Source organism: Electrophorus electricus, chromosome 7, assembly GCF_013358815.1.
Source record: "Electrophorus electricus isolate fEleEle1 chromosome 7, fEleEle1.pri, whole genome shotgun sequence".
Taxonomy (NCBI): Eukaryota; Metazoa; Chordata; class Actinopteri; order Gymnotiformes; family Gymnotidae; genus Electrophorus; species Electrophorus electricus.
The window spans coordinates 23,124,765-23,144,760 of NC_049541.1; the positions used below are offsets into that span (position 1 = coordinate 23,124,765).

The 19,996-nt window shown below is 41.3% G+C and overlaps 2 protein-coding genes across 3 annotated transcripts in view; both read right to left on the bottom strand.

Annotated features, from left to right (window-relative positions):
* The window catches only part of LOC113591155 (PC3-like endoprotease variant B), a 120,603-nt gene that overhangs the window by 3,809 nt on the left and 96,798 nt on the right, over positions 1-19,996 (bottom strand). The window contains 3 exon segments of the mRNA XM_035528327.1: positions 10,974-11,484; positions 14,922-15,082; positions 18,620-18,743. Coding sequence (XP_035384220.1) covers positions 11,305-11,484; positions 14,922-15,082; positions 18,620-18,743 — 465 coding nt within the window. The 3' untranslated portion in view covers positions 10,974-11,304.
* pou3f2b (POU class 3 homeobox 2b) lies at positions 1,273-6,651 on the bottom strand. Of its 2 annotated transcripts, none has more exons than XM_027031555.2 (2): positions 5,650-6,651; positions 1,273-5,046 (listed from the first exon to the last, which is right to left on the bottom strand). In XM_027031555.2, the coding sequence occupies exons 1-2, from the start codon at positions 6,544-6,546 to the stop codon at positions 5,029-5,031; spliced, it is 915 nt and encodes a 304-aa protein (XP_026887356.1). In that variant the 5' UTR covers positions 6,547-6,651; the 3' UTR covers positions 1,273-5,028. The 2 variants fall into 2 exon arrangements, with proteins under 2 accessions (XP_026887356.1, XP_026887354.1); XM_027031553.2 differs by having other exon boundaries at positions 5,187-6,651.

The following is a 19,996-nucleotide window of genomic DNA, read 5'->3' on the forward strand; positions in this document are numbered from 1 at the left end:
ATGGGCAAAGGGCGTGGCCGGACTCTGCCAGACTCTGCTGTTGAACGAGGGTACTGATTCCTCTGATTCTCCTTCAGATATAAAGCAGGCTACATAAAGCGGGGTTACATTATGTAGCATGTAACTATATAACCAAAAAAAATTCAGATGGGCCAGCTTTTACCTTTAAGTGGCTTAATGAATGCATGCACACTTTCGGGAAGTTTTCTCAAAAAGAACAGACCAGCAGGGAGACTGTCTCTCTTTAAGCATGACTGCAGTGGCTGCACAACTCATTTACAGCAGGCTGCTTTTTTCTACTGCTGCATGAATCAGATTTTTATTCACTGATTTTGATACCCCCCTTTCAACTATTTCTATCTATCTATCTATCTATCTATCTATCTATCTATCTATCTATCTATCTATCTATCTATCTATCTATCTATCTAATATTATACTTAATATTCTAATATATATATATATATATACCTTGTACAGTACTGTAGTACTACACTGCAATATATATATATATATATATATATATATATATAGATAGATAGATAGATAGATAGATAGATAGATAGATAGATAGATAGATAGATATAAAATCAGACACCCACACAAAAAATTATAAGCTGTTTATAGTAAGGGCAGTAAATGTTTATTTGTATGTAAAACATTATATAACCATATAACATTATATAATGATTTCACACATAAAAACTCTATTACAATAAACAATTGATGCAAACAAAATGTTTTATTAATAGAAAAAACATTTTCAATAAAATCTTCAATTAGAATACTTTGTGCATTTTTCAGTACAGGTAGATGATATATATATATATATATATATATATATATATATATATATATATATATATATATATATATATATATAGTACCACAAAATGCTTGCGCAGCTCTTGAAGGACCTGTGTTCCTCTGTCTGAAAAACGGCCTGTTTCTCTGGAAACTTTGTGTACTTCACAATCTCTCTCTCTCTCTCTCTCTCTCTCTCGCTCTGTGTATCTGTGTATTTGTGTATATGTGTGTGTGTGTATGTATATATATATATATATATATATATATATATATATATATATATATATATATATATATATCTATATATATATATATATATATATCTATCTATCTATCTATCTATCTATCTATCTATATATATATATATCTATATATATATATATATATATATATATATATATATATATATATATATATATATATATATATATATATATATAAATTGGACATGTGATATATTGGCGAATGAAAAAGAAAGCAGTGATCAGATGGCGCTCACCTCTCACTTCAATGGACAAAATTTTGATCCCAGTGTTTTACAGATTAGTTGGTTAGTTGCCTTGTTTCAGAATGAGCATGTCTTATGCTATGGCCAGTCAGCTACTTTGTCTTTGAATTTGTAATTACACTAAACAATGCTATAGATTTTAGGTCTACTTATTTCATACATCATATGGGCACTTATATGGAATTCACATTATTGTATTCCATATGAAAACTCAATATATTATTCTGTAATATCTGGTCAGTATTCCAAAAATATAAATGCATTTTCTACCATTTTATTTTTTAGCATTTTTGTAACAAAACAACTCTCCAAAATTTCACTAAGGTCCACATATGTCTTAATAATTAAATAGTGTATTTATACAGTAATATTTAATCGGGGGATTTTTCCTAAGATGATATTTAAATTGATTTATAAGCACACACACATACAAATAAATAATATGGGTAATGTGAATTTAGAACCTTTTAACCGTTTTCATGTTTCTACTAGGCTTAATGTACATACAAACAATTAACTAATTAAGTAAGGTAATCTATTACCATTTTAGAAAATTTGCTACCAAATATAATTTACAGTAATTAGTCGTGCGATTTTAACGCTGTGCAGATAGAATCCCTGCAGCTTCAGATGTCCTGCAATTCCAAGTGCCACTTCACTAGGTGGCACTAAAGGATAAAAATATGTTCCACATTCGAAAACATTTTAGCCTATGGCAAATTTTATTTACCTAGATCTAGAGCAATAGATCTCGGTATGTGATGTGACCTGTGCATCGCAACAGCACCAGAGAACAGAGATAAAGAGTTTCCCCACTAAGGATCGTGCTAGTTGACACAGTACTGGACACGGGTAACTGGTGAATAAGTGGAGTCTAGCCTTCTCTATTATCAGGCTAAAGTAGCCTACCACCGAAATCCTGATCGACTCCTCACAAAATTAATATTTACATTATTGTGCGAAAACTACAAGAACGGGAAATAGCCTATAAAACTTTGGTTCAGAACAAAATCCATGTCCTGAAAATCTGTAAATTGAAACTGCAGTACGAGCGAGTGGCCTTGTTTAAAACAGACGACCCCAGAACTAAAAACACAGGCGTGATAAACCACAAAGGGAAAACCATCCAGGGTTCATGACCACGCACGTCATCTACCTCGACTTGTCACGAAAATGGAAATGTTTTTAAGACTACAAATTTCACAGCTCAAAATATCAAAATTTTTCCAATATATTTAGATGAAATAATCAATATGGCTTTGCATACAGTGTACTTATGAAAACAATCGTATACTTTCGTAGACTAGTGAATATTTTAAAAAGATTCCCCGTAAATTTAGAAAACTCCTAATAGAACTAAAGTGCGTGTTTTACAATAAGCATTGGCTACTCTAGCATAAACCGCCTAATCAGTTAAAATACCATTAAAATAAACGTCTCCAGCTTTTAACGTAGCCAAATAACGCATATTTTAATATTCCAACCACGTCCGAATAAGCTGTAACTCTCAAAATAAACATCTATATTAAACAGAACACATTAAATAGAGATGGCGTGAATGTAGCAAATTTCTGGTTCATCAAATAAGCTTTAAAGCCAACAGAGAGCAGTTTAGTTTGGAGATTGGTCCAAAAGATTTATCGATCGTTTGTATTGGCTGTGTAACAGAGCACAGCGAACTGTCGATAGTGTAATTCAGCAGACCTGTTGAACAGGCACAGAGAAGCGCCCGCAAACTCAGTGCAAGGCCTTGCTTCCTCGAGAAGGAAAATGGATCAGAGGAATTTTTACTGGCCTATCCCTCAGCATCCCACGTAAACAAAATAACCAACCAAAGCAACCCATTATTCACCTTGCGCTTTACAAACGTAAAGCGTTTCCTTATTTTCAAAATTAATGACGCGCGGCTTAGCCTAAACACCCTCTTATTTAGATATGCCACTTTAAAAAGACTATCGGTCGTTATTCAACACATGAAGAGTTGTCAACAATTACTTAAAATTTCACACTGGCCAGCTCTGATTAAAGAAAAACGTCTCAGGTTCAAATTTCTATCACAACCTCTGCTTATTTTATTATACCCACAAATTCATCGAGTTCAAAGTTTGATATATGACAGAAAATAAACAAAACAACGAATAAATACATCCCACAGTTCTTAATGAATTATATGACAGTTTGATTAATTAAAGCTACAGAGGAAACATCTGGCGCCTTGCCCATTTATGCTTTCTTCTTAAGAAACGGTATAACTAGGCAGACAGTCAAAATGAGACGAACAGAACAACATTTTTCTGGGAAATAAAATATATAAAAAGTAATTCATTTCGGCTTTGTAGTATTTTATGTACATAGCGATGTAGTCGACTCCTGCTAGCGCACCTTGTTCCCTCACCTTCTCATCTTTCTGTTTACATTTCAGTGTAGGCTGTCTCAAAAGCTCGGGCTTTCAGAAAACCGTTAACACTTAACATGGAGAAAAACTTAGGCTAAACTTGAATGAAAACAAAAACCACGATTGCTCTTATTACGGCTGTAAATGTGGGTTCTGAATGCTGAATTAAGCGTATGCTCATCACACCAACAATAGCATAATAATAATAATAATAATAATAATAATAATAATAATAATAATAATAATAATAATAATAATAATAATAATAATGGCAGTATTTTTGATATGTTTACATGAAATATAAATTACGTTACACAAAAATGCAACTACAGCCTATGAAAGATTCAGACCAGTTTAATTCCCAATGAAAATATTGCAGGTGCCACATAATTTCCCTTAGCCAACTCTACGTATCTGAACAGATAGCTTCTATTTTAAAATTATTTTTAAAACATTTTTAAATGTTTGAGATATTTCATATTATTGAATTCGTAAGATAAAAATAGTGCTAACATTGTCGAGGTTTTATTGTATATACATGGATATGACGCCTGAAACGTTTGAAGGTTTTACCAAAAGACTGCTTAAAGATGTGAAAGAGCAACCATCTCACGCGGATGATAACAAGCAGTACTTGTGATAAATTACTGTAAATAAAAAAGAGTAGGCTATAAATCATGTCAAAGCAACAATAAAAAAATAATTAAACCACTAAAATCTTTTTTTTCTTCCAGATTTGCCTAAAAAAGTGCTGAAGTGAGAAGATAAAGTAGTTACGCCTTTTGAAATAATACACTATTTACAACGCTATCCAATGCACTGGGTTTATTTATTTATTTATACTAGTGAAAGAAAATTCCAGGTTTCTGTCACACATAGCCCTTCGTGACCTGTCCGCAAGCTGCTAGCGCGTGGCGCAGTGCTCGTAGCTGGCAATCTTTTGTATTTAATCGCGCATATCGATAAGTTGAAAATGCTGGCATGAGTTGTTGTTTTTTTTTTTTTTAATAAGGGCCCGTGTTTTATCGCAAAGTCCTCCAAATCTCTTATCATTAACTTGCATCAAGCTTTAAGCTGCTTGAAATGTATTTATTTCTTATACCATAATAATAATAATAATAATAATAATAATAATAATAATAATAATAATAATAATAATAAAACATCTATTCAAAAGCTCTTTTAGCAGTCCAAAGCTGAAGGCCGAATATTGGTAGTGGATGGATGATGCGCGATTGAGGCAATGCTCAGCCCCAGTTGCTCGCAACAGAGGTAAAAATGGCGTTTACTTATCGAATGCTGCTGCACTCGTCACGTCTCAGGCTGGACACTCGTCCTGTACAAAACAATGCAACAATTATGCAGCTGATATACTACAAAGTCGAGATGTAAACAACTAGCAATGGTAACCTTGTGATCGCGTTGAAGCGACTTCTTCCCTTGTCGCGATGTGTGCATGAGACAAGAGGATAACACCTTAAAAACTGGAACTCGTCACAGTGATGGGTTTTCACAGCACAATCATTCTCTTCGCTCACGAGGGAAGCGCACATTCGCCCTGTCGCATTTAATGTTTGGCACCTTGCCTCAGCGTAGTAAAACCGCACATATGCTATCGCTTTGGATAGTTCCTCGTTTTGATGTCATCGTTTAAGTATAAATTAAGACTGAGACAGTCAATAAACAGATTGTCCATGTTTGTTCACTGAACTGGCGTTTGAACCCCATGGTGGGGTGGTGTGTCCCCGTATACGTCCTCGGTACCCGGGAGCTGTCCGCCGGGAGGAGTCATCCGTTTCTCTTTCTGTCGTCTGTTACAAAACCAAACCCTCACCACCTCCTTTTCCAAATGCAGACTGTCCGCTAGTGAAGTAATTTCCGAAGCTGCTGGCTTTGGGCACTTAAGGAAATGGCTCTCCAAAGCCCCTTTGACGCTTACCTCAATGGAAGTCCGCTTTTTCCTCTTCCTGCCTTGCGCCGCTATTTTGTCCAAGCTAGTTGGACTTCCCGAGGTGGAATCGGCCTCTTCCAACCACTTGTTTAACAAAGGCTTGAGCTTACACATGTTTTTGAAGCTGAGCTGCAGGGCCTCGAATCTGCATATCGTGGTTTGTGAAAACACGTTTCCGTACAGGGTTCCCAAAGCTAGCCCAACGTCCGCCTGCGTGAAACCCAGCTTGATTCTCCTCTGTTTAAACTGTTTGGCAAACTGTTCCAAGTCGTCCGAGGTCGGCGTGTCCTCGTCTGAGTGCTCGTGGTGACTCTGGTGTTGTTGCTGGTGCTGGGACGGCGGATGGCCGTGCTCGCTGAGATGTGGGCTGTGGTGGTCCTCGTGCGCGTCTCGCAGATTGTGGTGGTGTATACCTTGTCCGCTGCCCGGTATGAGCCCGTTCACACTGAACCCAGACTGAGAATAAATAAGACTCTGTCCGTTCGACGTTGCCATGCTTGGTATGTGCGCCGCCGTGGTCGTTCTCCATGCCCTTGCGTCGTGATGGTTCCCGTGCCCCTGATGTACCAGGTGCGGCGGCCGCGACTGGTGCTGTAAATTGCTGGAGTTATGCATCTCCTCCCTGGAGCTCTGAATCGCTGGCTTGATGTCCTGCTCGCCGAGGGGACTAGACGACCACGGAGCTCCTTCTCCGTGTGACAACGCTGTGATCCACTGGTGCGCGTGGCTGAGCGGGTGACTGTTGTTCTGCAGTGAGTACTCACTCTGCAACAGGGTTTGCGCGTCCCTGTACGCTGGTGCCTGCTGCATACTCCCGGAGTCCGAGTGCACTATTGACGCGCTGGAGGTGAGAATACTATAATGACTGGATGCTGTGGTCGCCATGACTATCGGAGCCGGACTGATCGCTCTTATTAAATGAACCTTGCATTTGACAGTAACTCTTTTGCCACAGGCGTCTCCCAGGCTCTTTGCCAAGTGGACGCAGCGGCGCGCACCTGAGCTCCGCCTCTAAAAGATGTTCATTGGATAGAAACGGCTGATAGACGTGGTTTCTTCCAGCCGCTCTGCCTTCATTGGATACTTCAGGGTCTTAAAAACACTACCTCTTTCCCTCAACAGAACTCTGGAGTCCTGTGCATCCCTGAAACGCGAGGGACGAAGAGGGGCACCGCGACCGGAGCAAGGATCAGCAAAGGTTATGAATTCTACAATAGTGAGAAATTAGTTTTATTCCACTTCTTCTCGTTTTCATATGCAACGGACTGTACAAATATTACTGCCAAGATGCGCATAATTTAGGAGCGTTTGATAAATTTATATTAAAATACAACATACTGTTTTTCATTATTTGATTGACTCGTGGCATCGACTTATTTGTAACTAATATGGCGTGCTATGTAGATTGATGCAAGTTTTGGTAACCCACTTTTATGACAACAAACATTTGGGCGAAGGGAAACTTTTCAGTGCACTTATAGTTACTCATTGCAGTAATTTAGGGACTTGACCAAAACGAATATTATTTGTAAGATTGACTTATTCAACTTATTATACATTAGAAAATCATTTTGCCATTTAAGAGAATTGTTTATATATATGGGACATAGCTGTCTTAAAATCCAAATTACACTGTAGGCCTTTTGAGGTAAAATTATTTTCTGGTGGATATTTTAGAATTTCAAGAAAGAAAAAAAGGAAAAAGAAGCACAGGTATTCCCCCTCAGTAAAGTACTGTAAACAGTAAAGTACTGTAAACTGTAAAGTACTGTAAACTGTAAAGTACTGTAAACTGCACTTCATGGTCCATTGCATTGCCTTTTTCGTCCATTTCAGTGTGCTCGTGGAAAGCAGTTAGCCTAATAAAAGTCTACAGTTTCAAAGATCGGGCGTCCCAATGCTGTGATAAAATTTCACACTCTGCTCGTAAATGTGAGGCTTTCATATTTCTTTAAATTCAAAGACAACGGGAAGAAACGATAATCCACTGAAAATCTGGTGTAAAACAACTATTAACAAATGCGATTGTTTTTGCATCGTAGCAAAGATTCCGTAGTGCATTATGATGGGGAAACAACAGCCAATCAATCAAATAACAAATGATGCATCAAACACACCGTTATGTGCATACAAACCTACATCAAAATAACATACACTCACACGCGCACGCGCGCGCGCACGCACACAGAGAGAGAGAGAGAGAGAGAGAGAGAGAGAGAGAGAGAGAGAGAGAGAGAGAGAGAGAGAGAGTTTGCGCTCCCTAAGTTTAGGTCGTTCTGTGGAAGGTTCAGTGGTTGGGCTGCAGGTGTTTAAGACTGACCAGCTGCCGCTCTTCATGCTCAAAGCACATTATCCCGAGACGGGAACATTTTTTCAGCAGCGCTGCTGGTTGCTATAGAGAGGGGAAAATCAAACAACGGCGCCCACGTCACTACTTTCACCCCCTCTAAGGCATCTAAAGGCCTACTTACATCAGCTTTCGTAGCGGACAAAAGACAGAATAGGAGAAGAAGAAAAAAACTGTGGTGGGGGAGAGAGAGAGAGAACGCGTGTGTGTGGTTGTGTGTGTGTGTGTGTGTGTGTTTGGGGGGGTCTTCAGCAGACTGGTTTTGGTTTTAGCAGAGGTTATGCCTACGCTTAATGGTGCACCACATTTCAGAGAATTAGGTCTACATGCAACAGTAAATTCCTTTTATCTCTAACAAAAAACATGTGGAAGGTCTATGTTTAATGTTAAACTTCACTCCTTCTCAACTTGCGAATGGTGTTCTGTTTTAAAAGTACTAACATTTCTACATTTCTTTAATGGGTCTCGCGCCAACTTGCGGCAAAACAGGTGACTGTCGCAAAAGTCACAGATAATTGTATCAAAACGCGTGGGGATTAAAGGAACAAAAAACTTTAAAGATATGGTCCGGAAATTCATTCCCGTAATAATGAACATCACTGTGGCGTAACAGTGAAATCACCCAAATCAAAAGAACATTTGTGGCAATTAGGGCTGTAATTCAAAGAATTACCACTTAACCACAGAGGCTTAAATAGTCGTGTTGAGAGAAAACCAAAGCACATTACTTTAATGGCGTAATATGCAAACTATGGGTCGTTCAATTACATGGCTTAACAACGCATAAATGATGCGAGTCTTGTTATTCGTACGGCGGGGTCTGCGGTAATTCATTTGGAAGGGCCAGTGCGATCACATACAGTGAAATCTATTTCTGAGCTCCAGGAGACGCTGCCAAACTACATATAAGGGAATAAAAATTAATGACAGAGAATCTGAGCGTTAAATTAACAGTAATTATATGACCCGCATGCTATAAAGATTCCATTTTTTATGGTATAATTAGGTAACCGTCTCCCTATGCACCAACGTGTTTCCCTCTGTGGGTTTTTACACGAAATCACGGTCATGTTCAAATACGGGTGAAAAATAATTAATTTGGTTTTGTAAGGACATGCTTTAAATCATGTCAAATCAAAAGATCAACGTCCTATTAATGTTCAAAGTGACGGAACAACTAAACACTTTAATGGACAAGATGGAAATAACCGTAGGCTACGATAAATGTTGTAGATAGGAACATATAGAGATAATCTATGTGCTTCCTCGGAAATTGTGTAAATACTTATTTATAAGAAAGCCAACTGAGTTGACAGCAACGTTTCAAGAGAAGAACTGGGAACTTGCAAGGAAAGAATTCTAGACAGGCGAGCGCAAACGCACCCACACCCACACACACCCACACCCCGCCCCCCCCCCCCCCCCCCCCCCCCCCACACACACATGGGGTGGGGGCGGGGCGCTATGTGGGCAGGGGGGTATCTTTCACCAGCTCGAGCTGATCAGTGCTTGCGTTTAGAATCAAGTAATCCAATGCAATTAGCCAACACAAAGGCATAGTTAAATCTGTCCTACTCTAAACTTGGCTGGCGATTGTTTGTGCCTATTGTGGTTGTCTCGATAGCTGAAAGGAAGACCACCCCTGTGCGTGAGAGAGACAGAACGAGAGAGAGAGAGAGATATCTAACTGAGGGAGAATGTCCCCTACATATTCAGAAAAAAAAGATGAATAGTTCATCGGTCTCCATTGTGCGTGTGGGGACATATAGGAGCGATGCATTCCTCTTGGAGTCACAGGCCAGTTTCTTCCCATGATAATCAAACGGAACTGAGTATGCGCACACTAACCAGCTGGTTTACTAAAACTGTCCCTAAACTGGCATGGTTTGATATGGTGATATATTTAATTTTCTGCGTTTTGTGTGTCTATCTCAAATGGCTGCATATGCACACCAACAAACAGGCGGTTTAACCAGATCGTCTTGGAATTCCCTCATCAGACAGGATTTAGTTCATTCTGTCCCTTCCCAAAGTCTCTGAAGGCTCAAAATCTTCGCGAAATAAACTGTCAAAAAACGCTACACTGGCAAACGAACAAATATGTAATTCCATTAACATAATAACCTAATCCAAAAAGTAAACAACAGTTTAATCAAGCATATGTTAATAGTTCTATGCATTTAGCATATATTTTTGTTTTTGTTTATTTTAATTTTAGATTGTTTGTTTTCTGCTGGGTGGGACTACTGAGCTGAAACTATAGACGATGGCCTGTTATATTTGTAGGGCCAGAGGAGCCAAAAATGCATTGACTATAAAAACGAACAAAATCCGGATGTCGCTATAGCAGGTAATGTCCCAGGCGGCCCGTCTCCGCCTGCCTCCCTGGATAGAGACATGTGAGCTCACGGTCCCATCGCTCATGTGAAGCTCGATTAACCGCACGCGTCTCGTTCTTCACACGTACAAGCGGAGCAGATGGTCGGAGACGCACCGTGTTACGAGGCTACGGCGATATGTTACGGTGTTCTAATTGAAACATCAATATTGCACCGTCGATACGGCAGGTTTATTCTCTAGAGAAAACAAAAGAAAGCAGACTTGGAACAGGGGGTTCCAATGCGCTATATATACGCGACTTCTAGAGCAAATTATGTTAGAGCATGTGTGTATTTCCGGTAAATACATTCAATCCTCTTCATCTGAAATTTCCTTATTCCTTGGAAATTTAGTAGGCTAACTAATACTACAACCAAGTCAATCATATACTTATTTCAGTTGTTATCAAATCTGTTGTTAATGATTTGTAATTATTGTAAAAGCTTTGTAATACACATAAAACCATTAGGTCAATAAGTATGAAACCAAACGCAAACCCTAATGACCAGTATTTCTACACTGACAACCAATGTATATTTGAGAGCATGCAGGGAGGGCGTGAGGTTAACTACGCTAATAACCTCACCTGCACAGCTATGTCCACTCTAGCACATGGCAGCAAAGCCTGCTGGTACGTATGCTGGCGTGCGCTGTTGGAGGCAGCGGTGGGCACCCAGAACGGCACTCAGTGAGGCTCCGTACCGCGCCCCTCGTCCAGAGCTAGCACAGGCTGCAGGAGCTCAGGGAGGGGTTACTCCTGCTCGATGAACCCGGGACCACATTCCAACACAGTCAGACGTTATACACTTGACTAAAGACCATTTATTATTTATTTGCAAATAAATTATTAGTGAAGGTGTGTGGTCACTCACTATATTCCTCTTTTTCTCTCACAAACACAGACAGACACACAAACGTTAGTCCTCAGGCAGTGGTTCAACTTGTCTCAGGGCATCGTTGTGAGCCGTGGCCACCTGTGCGCTGCCTCTCAAAGTGTTCCAGAGCGTGTGCAGGTAGGACTCAAGGCTCTCTCCATCAGTGTCGTCCATGTCTAGGGAGCTGAACGTGGGCATTGACAAATACTCTACCATGGGTTTCTAAAGCAAACAAAAGGATAGAAGCTGAAATGTAGATGAGATCACAACCTTATGTGTCTAGGTTGAAAAACAAAGGTTTTGCTTAGTGTTAATGCATTATGTTCTAAAAACGTTTCCTTATTTAGTTAGAAAAAGCAACTACCAGAACGGTTCCTCTGCAGAGAACCGTTCCTTTCCTCCCATGAGCCCTCCAGTGAGAGAGGACCCCCCCCCCCCCCCCCCCCCCCGGATTGGATCAAACAAAGGACATCATTTGTAGGCCGAATCTTTTCGTGGACCTCTCCTCAGTCTTCGCGTAGCAATCCAATAGAGCCCAAGGAAAAAACGCAGCTCTGTGTTGGGCTGGGGTTGGAGGTCTGTTTACCTCTCCCTCAAGCATCGATTTATCCCTCGCTCCAATTTATTTCTCCCCTGTGCTCCTGCCATCTATATGTCCCTGCCTCTGGGGGAGCAGCAAAGGACAGGCAACGTTTTCCACGACCATCTAACATAGCCTAACACTGAACACACACAAACACACACACACATGCTAGATACCACACCACATACACACTCACAAACACATGTGCTTGCACACACACATTCATAGGTACAGGATACACACACGCAAATGGACAAAAATACCCTCAGATGCATGCATATATTCACACACAAAACCTCAGCATTTTACTTCAGAAATGTTTATATACATTCCAGTTCTAAACTACATCAAAGACACACACACACAAACATGTTTGCAGCACAGACATCCTTAACCCGAGAGGTGGAAAAGGTGTTAGAAAGCACAATACGTAGCAGCCCTGCTTCAACCTGTTAGAACATACACACTTCAACACACTGCTAGAACACACTCACTTCAAAACACTAGAACACACACGTTTCAGCACATATTGTTAGAACCCAAACACTTCAACACATACTGACAGAACACACACATTCCAACACATACTGGAACCTACATATATCAACACATACTGTTTGTGAACAGTACATCTTTTTAATTGAATTGAGATGTCTTGAGTTCACACAGGCTTCAACACCAACATATATACTCTGCCAGCACTGGTCAGCACACAGTAAAACAACACGAGTACTCTGCCAGCACTGGTCAGCATTCAGTAATACAACATGAGTACTCTGCCAGCACTGGTCAGCACACAGTAAAACAACATGAGTACTCTGCCAGCACTGGTCAGCACACAGTAAAACAACACGAGTACTCTGCCAGCACTGGTCAGCACACAGTAATACAACATGAGTACTCTGCCAGCACTGGTCAGCACACAGTAAAACAACATGAGTACTCTGCCAGCACTGGTCAGCACACAGTAATCCAACATGAGTACTCCGCTAGCACTGGTCAGCACACAGTAAAACAACATGAGAACTCTAACAGCACTGGTCAGCACACAGTAATCCAACATGAGTACTCTGCCAGCACTGGTCAGCACACAGTAAAACAACATGAGTACTCTAACAGCACTGGTCAGCACACAGTAAAACAACATGAGTACTCTGCCAGCACTGGTCAGCACACTGTAAAACAACATGAGTACTCCGCCAGCACTGGTCAGCACACAGTAATCCAACATGAGTACTCCGCCAGCACTGGTCAGCACACAGTAAAACAACATGAGTACTCTGCCAGCACTGGTCAGCACACAGTAAAACAACACGAGTACTCTAACAGCACTGGTCAGCACACAGTAAAACAACATGAGTACTCCGCCAGCACTGGTCAGCACACAGTAAAACAACATGAGTACTCCGCCAGCACTGGTCAGCACACAGTAATCCAAAATGAGTACTCCGCCAGCACTGGTCAGCACACAGTAAAACAACATGAGCACTCTGCCAGTACTGGTCAGCACACAGTAAAACAACATGAGCACCCTGCCAGCACTGGTCAGCACACAGTAAAACAACATGAGCACTCTGCCAGCACTGGTCAGCACACTGTAAAACAACATGAGCACTCTGCCAGCACTGGTCAGCACACAGTAAGACAACATGAGCACTCTGCCAGCACTGGTCAACACACAGTAAAACAATATGAGTACTCCGCCAGCACTGGTCAGCACACAGTAAAACAACATGAGCACTCTTCCAGCACTGGTCAGCACAGATCTGGCCATTGGCATAGGTGGTATAAGCGAATTCTAGGGGCACCTTCCATCCAAATGAAAACAAATATTTGACTTTTTTTTTCCTAATACCCTTTACCTGACTGTGAGGGCTGGGCACCTTATCTGAACGAGTGAATGGCACTGTGAATGGCACTGACTCTGGAACGTGACAGTGGCCCAATTCTGAGATGCCAAAAAGACCAAAAGTCATTTGATGGCAAGAGTAGAAACAAAAGATGTGAAGAGAAGGACAAACAGGAAAAGGCAGAAGTAATGTGACGAATGAGCACTTTATGTGTTGCAGTGGTTACCTTCAGAGCAGAGGTACTAGCTCACTTAGACACTAATAACATTCACTTATTTAATAAAGAACTAGATTTAGTGTCAATTACTCCCACTTTTAATTCATTAGGGAAAGTTGCAAACGTGTGTCGAGAATAACCTACAACATAATTTTGAAAAATACAACTTCTCTTTTATGTGTGTGCACGAATCATCCACTATCTGCCTCAAGAAACCAGGCAAACATTTTTATTGGCATCTTAGTCTAGTTAGCCAACGTTATCCCTGCTTGTAATAATCAGTTAAAATGCTTTTCCTTTTCCATTCCCTCTTGTAATTAATAGTTATTAGCCTCTGTGTTTTCATTATTGATTAGGCTTATGTGTATAACAAAACAGCATGCATTATATATTGTAACACCCAGTGGTTACATATACATATACTCCTCTCTTCAGATGCACTTTTGAAATAGGTTAATCCCACCCCTTCAAATCCTGGACCTTCTGAAGATACCTTCTCCACCTTAGCACCTACCAGTGGTGCAGCATTAAGCTCTCCAGTCTCCTGAAGTTTATTGTGACTGTATAAACACGGTGGTTGATGCTAGAATTGGCTGTGATACAAGGGGCGCCTGCTAAAATTAGGCAAGGCCGCTTCTAGATCATCAACCAGTGAACCAACACAAGTACTCCGCCAGAATTGTTTAGTACGCAGTAAAAGTCTCAAAAATCTGAGCTACAGCTGCAACTGCTGCAGCTGTGACAACGCAGCAACTTCCATATTACAGAACTGATCAAACTAGATAGTGGGCAGCCAGAGTGTGTGTGTGGGGGGGTGAGCTGTTTCTGGAGCCGAAATAAAACTCCTCCATCATTCTCCAGCTGACGGAGGCCTGCCATGTTCCCATGCCTCACAGAGATCAATGCAGATTTGTCCAGGGGAAATTGAAATCCATAGGAAATTAGGCAGCCACAAATGATTTATTGGAACAGTAAGCTGGTGTGTGTGATGAGGTGTGTGTGTGCGTACCTTGAAGCAGCGAGGAGCGACCTGGATGTCGGCAGGGCTGACCTTACTGGCACGCTCCAGCTGGAAGGCCCAGTGGATTAGATCCTGTGGTGTAAACCTGTTCCTCCTGTGAGGAAGCGCATGGAGCTTACCCAGGGCCATGAAACCACTCAGAGACCCTTCTAAGTGAGTGAGAGAGAGAGAGAGACAGACAGACAGAGGGAGAGAATGGAGAGAGAGACATAGAGATGAGAACAAAATGTAAGGGCAGACACAGGCAGGGAAATATGTGGGCCAAGCACAGACAGCATACTACAAATGAAAAGCCTGTAAGGCTGTAAGGTTGTACTGCTGTACGGTTGTAAGTCTCGCTACTGCATAAGAACTCTGAAAACAATCAAGCAGAGTAAAGGCAGAGTGAATGACAGAATGAGAGAGAGAGCAAGAAGGGCAGACAGAAAGTGAATAAAAGAGAGAGAGAGAGAGAGAGAGAGAGAGAGGAAGGGAGAGAGAGAGAGAGAGAGAGAGAGAGAGAGAGAGAGAGAGAGAGAGAGAGAGAGACCAAAAGGCTCCAAACTCAGTTAAAAATCAGGTTAGAGATTGGAGGGGAGGCGTGCACTTCTCTTGATTTGTCCTTTAATTGCCTTTTTTGAACAGGTGTAGGGGGGGACAAGACAACATGCAAGAGGACTGAAGCCCAGACTTGGTCTAATGGAGAGGGTGGAATTGCGAATGGAGGCATTCAGCTAGAGATGCGGCTGGTAAATTACTGCAGACGATGAGGAGAGCGCAAGGATGCATATCACCAACACTTAGAGACGCCAGAGTAATTACTCCTCCTCAGAGAGAGAAGAAGGAGTAGGGAGAGGAGAGAGAGAGAGAGAGAGAGAGAGAGAGAGAGAGACGGAGAGAGAGTGAGAGAGAGTGAGAGAGAGAGAGAGAGAGAGAGTGAGAGAGAGGGGGAGAGAGAGAGGGAGAGTGAGAGAGAGAGAGAGAGAGAGAGAGAGGGGGAGAGTGAGAGAGAGAGGGGGAGAGTGAGAGAGAGAGAGAGAGAGAGAGAGGGGGAGAGTGAGAGAGAGAGGGAGAGTGAGAGAGAGAGTGAGAGAGAGAGAGAGAGAGAGAGAGAGGGGGAGAGAGAGAGAGAGAGAGAGAGAGAAGAGGTGTATCAGTAAAGGGGGTTGGAGTAAAGAGGGTTAAAGACTCTGAAAGAAGACATGGTGATAGTATTTGTGTGCACATGCCTGTGTACATGAATGTGTTTATCAGGAAAGAAGATGTGTTGGGGAGGCTGCTGAATACGTCGGGATTGGAAAAATGAAACCTAAGCATATGACATCACAGAGTTACTACACTGTACAAATACACCATGACACACTCAGTATACAATAACACACCCTGGCAAGGTAAGGCAGAAGAAAACGTTCAAGAACAAACACAAAGACAAAGACACTGCATGCTATTAACACTGACAAAATTCACCAGTCATTATATCTGTGCGTAACACAACCAGTGTGACACACCGTTACACGCTGCCCGTATAGCCGCACCTATCCGTGCTATTTAATGTCACTTCCAATATACAGCTCTACCCAGCAACATGCCGAAACACATAGCTACACACAGCTAGGAACCAGCTACACATATATACACGTTACATACATGAGAACAAGATATATACAGCCACACACAGAAACACAACCTTAATATACAAACCTAAAAGAATGGAGACAAAGCATCTACTAGCAGTTGGAAAAGAAAAACAAAACAGCAACTGTTTGGAGTTCCTGTTTGGAGGACACTGACTAGTAACCCAGTTTTACAGTTCTGTGAGTTTGTGTGTATGTGCCTCATATGATGGCTGTGTTGTTGTCAGAGGAATAGCTGGGTGTAATTATTGCATGAACACTGCAGACAGTCATCTCATGTCAGTAGTCTGTGTGTCTGAGTGTGTGCACACGTGTGTGTGTTGGGGTGCATGAATACGTGTTGGTAAGTTTGTGTGTATGTCCCAGCTGTCTTGTGTCAGTGATGTGTGTCAGACCTTCTGTGCTGCTGCCATCTTGTTTGACACACTGCCAGGCCAGGGGCTGAATTAACACACAGAGACACAGACAGAGACAGACAGACACACACACACACACACACACACACACACACACACACACACACACACACACACACACACACACACACACACTTCACTTCACTTCACTTCACTTCACTTGCTGGGATGGACTGTATGTTTGAGGGACACATACTGGGGGAGTGTGATTAGGAGACAGAAGGACTCAGCAGTCAGACTCGACCCAGTGAAGACTGCAGAGTGAGTAGAGATAACAAGACTGTCACAAAGGAGTCTGGAGTCTGGGTTGCTGCACAATTAAGAGTTTGGGTTAGCACACATCCAGGAGTTTGGGTTAGCACACATCCAGGAGTTTGGGTTAGCACACATCCAAAGGTTTGGGTTAGCACACATCCAGGAGTTTGGGTTAGCACGCATCAAAGAGTTTGGGTTAGCACATATCCAGGAGTTTGGGTTAGAACATATCCAGGAGTTTGGGTTAGCACACATCCAAAGGTTTGGGTTAGCACACATCCAGGAGTTTGGGTTAGCACACATCAAAGAGTTTGGGTTAGAACATATCCAGGAGTTTGGGTTAGCACACATCCAGGAGTTTGGGTTAGCACACATCCAAAGGTTTGGGTTAGCACACATCCAGGAGTTTGAGTTAGCACACATCAAAGAGTTTGGGTTAGAACATATCCAGGAGTTTGGGTTAGCACACATCCAGGAGTTTGGGTTAGCACACATCCAAAGGTTTGGGTTAGCACACATCCAGGAGTTTGGGTTAGCACACATCCAAGAGTTTGGGTTAGCACACATCCAGGAGTTTGGGTTAGCACACATACAGTTAAAGTTAGCACTTAGATACAGTCTGAGTTAGCAGATGTACAATTAAAATTAGCACAAAGAAACAATCTGAGTTAGTACCCAGATACACATAGTTAGTACACTAATACAATCTGGGTTAGCACACATACAGTCTGGATTAGCAAACAAATGCAGAGTTGAATTGTGTTGGGGCTGTAGGCGCTGGGTGATGTTTATGTGTGTGTGAGGTACTGTGTAGTTGTGTTGGACCTGTCGGTATTGTAAGTATGTGTGTGTAATGTGTGTTAGGTACAGCAATGTTGAGTTGTGTTTGAGTTGTGGTTTTTGAGTGTGTGTGTGTGTGTGTGTGTGAGAGAGAGAGAGAGAGAGAGAGAGAGAGAGAGAGAGAGAGAGAGAGAGAGAGAAAGAGCTTCTGCAACCCACTCCAATGGAACCAATATAGGAATACCTCCTTTAAGTTGTAAAGCGGCTTTGTGACAACATCTATTGTAAAAAGTGCTATATAAATAAATTTGCCTATGATTAACAATTACAAAGGAGAGAAAAAATCTCAGACTAGCCCTCTGAGCTCATCGCTGACTGAATCTTTGTGTGTGTGTGTTTTTGTGTGTGTGTGTGTGTGTGTGTGTGTGTGTGTTAGGTACTATGTAGATTTGTATTGGGCATGTTGCTTTTGTATGGTGTGTGTTTGTATATATGTATAAGGTACTGTGTTGAGTTGTGTTGGAGTTGTGTTTGGATGTGTGTGTGTGTGTGTGTGTGTGTGTGTGTGTGTGTGTGTGTGTGTGTGTGTGTGTGTGTGTGTGTGTGTGTGTGTGTAAAGTACCGTGATGAGTTCTGTTGGGACTGTAGGTGCCATATAGTGTTAGCGTGACATTCAGTACAGCACCAGCTGCCTCCTCTGTGTGGCTTTGACCACAGCCAGCAACAGTCCCTTTGTGATCCTTCACCTGCACAACACCACACACCATTGCAAAACACCACACACCATTACAAAACACCACACACCATTACAAAACATCACATACCATTACAAACACCACACACATCATGCAAAACCTCACACATCATCACAAAACACCACACACCACCAAAAAACACCACATACCATTATAAACACCACACACATCATGCAAAACCTCACACATCATCACAAAACACCATACACCATGGAAAAACACAACATACACCATTACAAAACTCCACACACCACCAAAAACACCACATACCATTAGAAACACCACACACACCATTGCAAAAGTCCACACACCATTACAAAAGACCGGACATGAATACAAAATGCCACACATCACCAAAAAACACCATACACATCATTAAAAACAACACACCATTAAAAAACACCACACAAACCTTTATAAAACAAACATATAAGACCACAAAATTTCATGCACCATTAAAAAACACCATATACAAAACACTAAACACCATCACAAAATGTCTCATCACAGCAAAACAGACATTCCCAACATACGATCTCAGCTGCAATGAGTAGGGTAGGAGAGGACAAGCATTTGAAAAAATGTCTGTAGACTGGCTCAAATGACAAACACAGGATTTAAAAACTGCATTTTTCAGAATTTTTAATCATACTGAACAAAAGGGGTTTTTAATTTGCTCATTTTAACAGTGTAGAATAGCAGGTTCTAGATCTTTCTGCTCCAGCACTCTAAGGCATCTGATAATATCCCGCAGCTGAGGGCACCATCGATTTGTTGTTGGTAAATAAACTGCTGGACACCAGTGGTGGATCGATAGATTTTCCAGCATCACCAGGAAAGAGGCCTCTCTCCACACACACTCTCCTCACTTCCAGCTGAGTCAATAGCTTCCCTGAACATTGCATATCCACAAAATTAAATTCTGGTTTTACTGGAGCAATTTCTGTTTTCTTTTTTCTGTTTTCTTTTCTATCTATCTATCTATCTATCTATCTATCTATCTATCTATCTATCTATCTATCTATCTATCTATCTATCTATCTATCTATCTATCTATCTATCTATCTATCTATCTATCTATATATCTAACTAAAGGAAGGGATCATTATTATAATTTACTTTATAGTTTATAATTTTTATACTTGGAGGTAGAAATATTTATAATTTTTGTAGTGAATCTGCAAACCAAGACACAGTCCAGGACACACAACATTCACAGAAGGACAAAGAAAATTACACCCAGC